General features: G+C 54.7%; 1 protein-coding gene across 1 annotated transcript; it reads left to right on the forward strand.

The window, feature by feature from the left end:
* The first annotated feature begins 825 nt into the window (after nucleotides 1–825).
* Nucleotides 826–4462, forward strand: EVX1 (even-skipped homeobox 1). The gene is made up of 3 exons (XM_088537675.1): nucleotides 826–1261; nucleotides 2692–2939; nucleotides 3661–4462. The coding sequence occupies exons 1-3, from the start codon at nucleotides 826–828 to the stop codon at nucleotides 4189–4191; spliced, it is 1215 nt and encodes a 404-aa protein (XP_088393801.1). The 3' UTR covers nucleotides 4192–4462.
* Nucleotides 4463–5471: the final 1009 nt, after the last annotated feature.

The raw sequence follows: 5471 nt of genomic DNA on the forward strand, positions 1-5471 counted from the left end.
AAAGGAAATAAATAAGTAACCGCGATTCCAAATCGCAAAGAAACGTTTTAATCTTGGTCAATATAAAGCAAATAACAATTATAGGAATCGGAACTGATACGGAACCACGACCTAAAAAAAAAAAAAAAAGTCAACACTATTTCTACATTCAAAGGTTAGCATCGCATTTCTTTATCCTCAAGTTTGCAAAGGATTCGTAAAGCCTTATATATGCAATTATGCGGAAGCTGATTGCCAGCAATAAATAATGCACCGAGGGAAGAGGCTTGAGTATCTTCTCACTTCCAAGACGCAGCTAGGGATCTTCGCCTCGCTTTTACATCAAGGTTGCTCCTTAAAGCAATCAAAAGGCTGCTTAATTGTCAAGCAAGGCTTCCCCCTGCGGAACTCTCCCCGCATGTTACAACCTCTTTGCAGCTCAACTCCATATGCATCTCTTTTTCACACTTCCCTCTCCATGGCGGGCTCCTACACCTGGCGCATCACGCATTTAGCCCATTAGCTCCGGCTCTTCCTTTCATCTTCCCCATGGCAGACGTTTCTATTTATCCACTGGCAATCAATGTGTGGCGTCACCAGTGGTACTGTAATGACGACTGCACCAGTGAGGATGACAGCTTAGAAAGAAGAGGGCAATGGTGATCCCTCCCAGAGCAGCGCAGCGCAGAGTAGCACTCGCATCACAAGGTCACCCTATCTCACCGCCTGCTCCTCTGCTTTGGCAGGAGAGGGGCTGCTGGGTGCGCACGGGGCTGGGGCGGGAGTAGAAGGGAGGGGGGGGAAGAGATCGGGATTTCTTTCCCCCCTCCCTTAAGCAGAGCCACTATGGAAACCAGGAAGGAGATGGTGATGTTTCTGGAAGGGACACAACTTGGCGCTCTAGTTGGCAAGAGGGTGCCTAATTTGTCCGAAGCAGTGGGGAGCCCCGCTCAAGAGCCACAGGAAAAGATGATCCATCGGAACTGCCTCAGCCCTAGACCTGGCCCCTTGTCGTCCCGGGAGAGAGCGGGAGGAGGAGGAGGTGGCGGCGACGAAGAAGAAGAGGAGGTCGAGGTGCTGCCAGGGACAGGGACGGTGGCGGAGAGCCGCTCGGCGGCGGCAGCCCTGCTCTCGGCCGGACAGCAGCCCCCCGCCTCGGAGCCCCCCTCCAGCAAAGGGCAGCAGAGCAGCTCGGACACCGAGTCGGATTTCTATGAGGAAATCGAGGTGAGCTGCACCCCGGACTGCGCCACGGGGAGCGCCGAGTACCAGCACAGCAAAGGTACCCAACTCCTTGAGCCCCCTCCTCCCTGCCGGGCTCCGGGGCCAGCACTCGGGCGGGGGGTGCTGCTGGCGGGGGGTCTTCCGCACTTCAGCCGAGAAAGAGGCAGGGAAGTTGGGGTGCTTGGGGGGGTCTCATTTAGTTTCCTCGTGGATATTTCGGCCCCTCAGCTCCCTGTGAGGGGGAGGCTTGTCTGGGAGTCAGAGGACACGACACCAGGCATCCCCCCGCATCCCTGGATGGGAGTAAGACTTTCCAGCGTGTGTGCAGCAGGTCTGCAGCTTGTCCCGTAGGACCCCCCTTGGCCTAGACCACTACTCCCTCCCTCCCTCGCCATCTCATTTTGTTTTTATTTTATTATTATTATTTATTTCCCATTGCCTGGACAGTGTCTGCCCCAGGAAATCCCTTCCGATTCCCCCCACCGGCGGGTTCTGCGTGCGAAGAGGGGCGGGGGGGCGGTGGGAGAGCAAGATCAAACGGGCTTTCTGGCCGAGAGCTGTTTGTGGTTTTGCAGGGTGAAATGTGCCCGGGCGAGTGCGGAAACGGCCATAAAGACCGTAAAATTGCTCGCCGACTCCTGCCTGCCCAAAACGCAACGGCGAGGTCCTTGTTTGCACGTTGGGTTAAAAAAAAAAAGGGGGGGGGGCGTGGACAGTAGAGATCCAAATTACCTTGTCACTTCTATGTCTCGGTGGCGCCAGCTCGGAAATGGTCCCAATGAATTAATTGCCTTTGGTCTCGGGCACAATGAGAGAGAGTTGCATTTGAAAGCGAACGCAAAGGCTATCTCCCCCTAGCCCCCTGCCCCCTCTCCTATTCCTACCTTGCCAGCCGGGCAGAGCTCCCCCCAGACCTCCAAACTACCCAGTCCTTTCCCTTGCCCGTGTCTCCATCACTTGGAAGGGAAGCCAGTAAGCACGGACAGCGCTGGGTGCTGCCTCTCTTCCCCAGAAGGTTCATTGTAAACAACTCGTCCATTTGGCGGCCTAGGGGAGACTCCCCGCGGTCTGACCTCCCTCTGGAGGGAATCGGGTGCCTGCATCCCGCCCATCTTGCACCCCAAGGGACTGCGGAGCCCGGCGGCCCACATGCACCTGCGCAGGGCCGGGGATGCTGCGGCTTCCCCGTGCGGGAAGCGAGCGGGGCAGCAGAGCAGGCAGTGTGTTTGCGTGTGTGTGCATGCGTGTGCATGTGTGCCTGCACGTGTGTGTGTGCTGGGGGGCAACCCTGCAGCCAGAGAGATGTACACCCGCTAAACCCTTTCCCGGTGCTGCTTCGCTATCTGACTGCCCCTCGTGCCCCGCGCTGCGTCTCCAGCCCTGCGAGGCGCGAGGGGTGGGAGAGAGCGGGGGCGGTGGGGGGAGCCGGCCCGGGGTGCCCCTCTCCTGCCCGCGTGTCACGCGTGTCTCTGCCCGTTCCCCGCGCAGGGCCGTGCTCCGAGGCGCTGGCCGGCAGCCCCGGCGGCGGGGAGCACCCCAAGGCCGGCGGCGGCGGGGGCGGCTCGCAGGGCTCGCTCGCCTGCAGCGCCAGTGACCAGATGCGCCGCTACCGAACCGCCTTCACCCGCGAGCAGATCGCCCGGCTGGAGAAGGAGTTTTACCGGGAGAACTACGTGTCGAGGCCCCGGAGATGCGAACTGGCGGCTGCCCTCAATCTGCCAGAAACCACCATCAAGGTACACACAGCTCGGACATGTTTCCAATTAGCACGATATAAATCTATACGGCCAAACTTCCTCTCAAAAACTCGGGAAAGCACTTGGGCAGCGCAACCCTCCCTCTCTCCCCTCGCCGCCCCCTCCCCCGCCCTTTTGCTGGCCCTGCCTGCACCCTGCAGCAAGCGGCAATGCAGGAGAGAGTCCCAGGGCCATCCCAGACAGCACCGCTAATCCGGCCTCTCCGTACCAGCTTATTTTTAATCCCTCCTTCAGTCTAGTACAAAAGTCGGGCAGTTCTTAGGGGAGGGAAGAGGAAGCAGCTCCTCAGCCCGTTTCCTCTCACTTTGTTTTGCCTTAAAATAAATAAAATAAAATAATACACATATATACATAAAGCGAGCGGAAGATCGTAGCAGTGCTACGTAGTTGTGCCTGCAAGGAGGTAGGAAGAAGCTGCTCGGCTCGCCCGGAGCCCTGGGATCCGGAGAGCCGAACAGGACCACCTTCAAGCGGAAGAAAGGGAAAGAAAGCGCTAAAAGAGCTGCCCCGGCGGGTCTCTCTGTAGATTTATAGAGACCTAGGGGACCCCCTCCCCACACCTGATGACAACCCTTCCTACGAGCCGGAGCCTCCCGTCCCTCAGCTGGGCCAGGAGGAGCCGGGCAGCCCCGCGCTGAGGGGCGAAGATTTTGCGCGGTCCGGCGCGGAGCGTGACGGCCCTCCCTGCTCTCTCCCGCAGGTCTGGTTCCAGAACCGCAGGATGAAGGACAAGAGGCAGCGCCTGGCCATGACCTGGCCTCACCCGGCAGACCCGGCTTTTTACACCTACATGATGAGCCACGCGGCGGCCACGGGCAACCTGCCCTACCCGTTTCCGTCGCACCTGCCCCTGCCCTACTACTCGCCCATGGGCATCGGCGCCACGTCGGCCTCCGCGGCCGCTCCTTTCAGCACCCCCCTGCGGCCGCTCGACACGTTTCGGGTGCTGTCGCACCCCTACCCGCGCCCCGAACTACTGTGCGCCTTCAGGCACCCCTCGCTCTACCCCGGCCCGGCGCACGGACTCAGCGGCGCCGGAGGCAACCCCTGCTCCTGCCTCGCTTGCCACGGCGGCCAGTCCAACGGGCTGCCCCAGCGAGCCGCCCCATCGGACTTTAGCTGTTCGGCCACGACCAGGACGGACTCTTTCCTCACGTTCACGCCCTCGGTGCTGAGCAAAACCACCTCAGTTTCCATGGACCAGCGAGAAGAAGTTCCTTTAACCAGATAAGCGCTCACCTCAGGTTTATTAAAAATATTAATAATAAAAATAATAAAGCCTCTCCCGGGCTCGCTCTGAGTTAATGTACCTACATCCGATGTTTATTTAACAGTGTTCTCTACACAGAAGTGGACATCTATGAAAAAAAAAAGACTAAAAATAGTTCAGTCTTACAAGGATTTACATTCCAAGTGGGAAAAAAAATAAAAGAGAGAATAAAAGAAATGGCAAGTCATTTATCTCTTGGAAGGATTTCAGGCACCGACGAGAAACGAACAAAACTAACAGGAATGAAATACATTTCAATAACCAATAGAAATGAGCTGGGACTTTCTTTTCCACGGACAGACTTCCTACCAAGGGCTGGGAGTTCTGCAGATCATAGTGACAAACCTCATGCACAAACCTGCAAGTCAGAGAAAGAAAATCTAAAATACTTGAAAACACACTGTCCTGACAACGAAACGGCTTGTGCACATGAAGAAAACACAGACATCATCTGTCAGAGTGCTCAGAAAATAAAATCAAGGAGCAAACAGTAGGAAAAAAAAAGTTCTGGATTGCAGCTCAACAGTATTATCCAGATATTTCTATAGAAAAAAAAATGCTTTAACATAAAGAAAAACTGGCATTCTGTACATTGCTTCCGTGGTTTAATTGCATTCTTAAGTATGTTGTGGTCTCCTCCTTCATTCTGAGCAGAAATCCAGCGTTTCGTCTCCTCTTTCATTTCAACTTTTATATTTAAGAGGCAGACTGGAATTGGCAGGGAAAAATACGAGCTCCTGCCTCTTTATGGGTCAGAGCTATTTGTCCTTTAAATAACAACGTCCTATTATCAGTGGCTGAAATGTGCACACACTGACGAAATTAGCAAGTGATGTATATGTAAGGGGGATTTTTGAATATCGAATGTATAATGTTGTCTGAGCAGAGACCCTGTGCCAAACGTTAACAAGCCGCCAAGGGAAGAGATTAGGTGACAGGGAGCAGAACTCCTTCAGACAATCACTAGTCTGCAAATTGGAGCACAGGCGATTTCCCTTCCTTTGTACTTCAGCCTTTGGTTCTCTCGCTGACTTTTTTTTTTCCTTAATTTAAGTGTTGGGTTTTGTGCTTCCTTCTCCACCTCTAATCTTTGCATTTGTATGTGTCCTCCACACTAGCAGCCCTTCCTTCTTCCTTCCTGGGGATAATTTCTTTCAGTAGCTCCCGCCACCTCGCTTTCAGGTATTTCGGAAGGAGGGAGCACTATTGCATTTTTTTTTTTTTTTTTTTTTTTTACTCTC

This window comes from Tinamus guttatus, unplaced genomic scaffold (genome assembly GCF_059628265.1).
Source record: "Tinamus guttatus ecotype Peru unplaced genomic scaffold, ASM5962826v1 Tinamus_guttatus_pri_ptg000843l, whole genome shotgun sequence".
NCBI classification, from domain to species: domain Eukaryota; kingdom Metazoa; phylum Chordata; class Aves; order Tinamiformes; family Tinamidae; genus Tinamus; species Tinamus guttatus.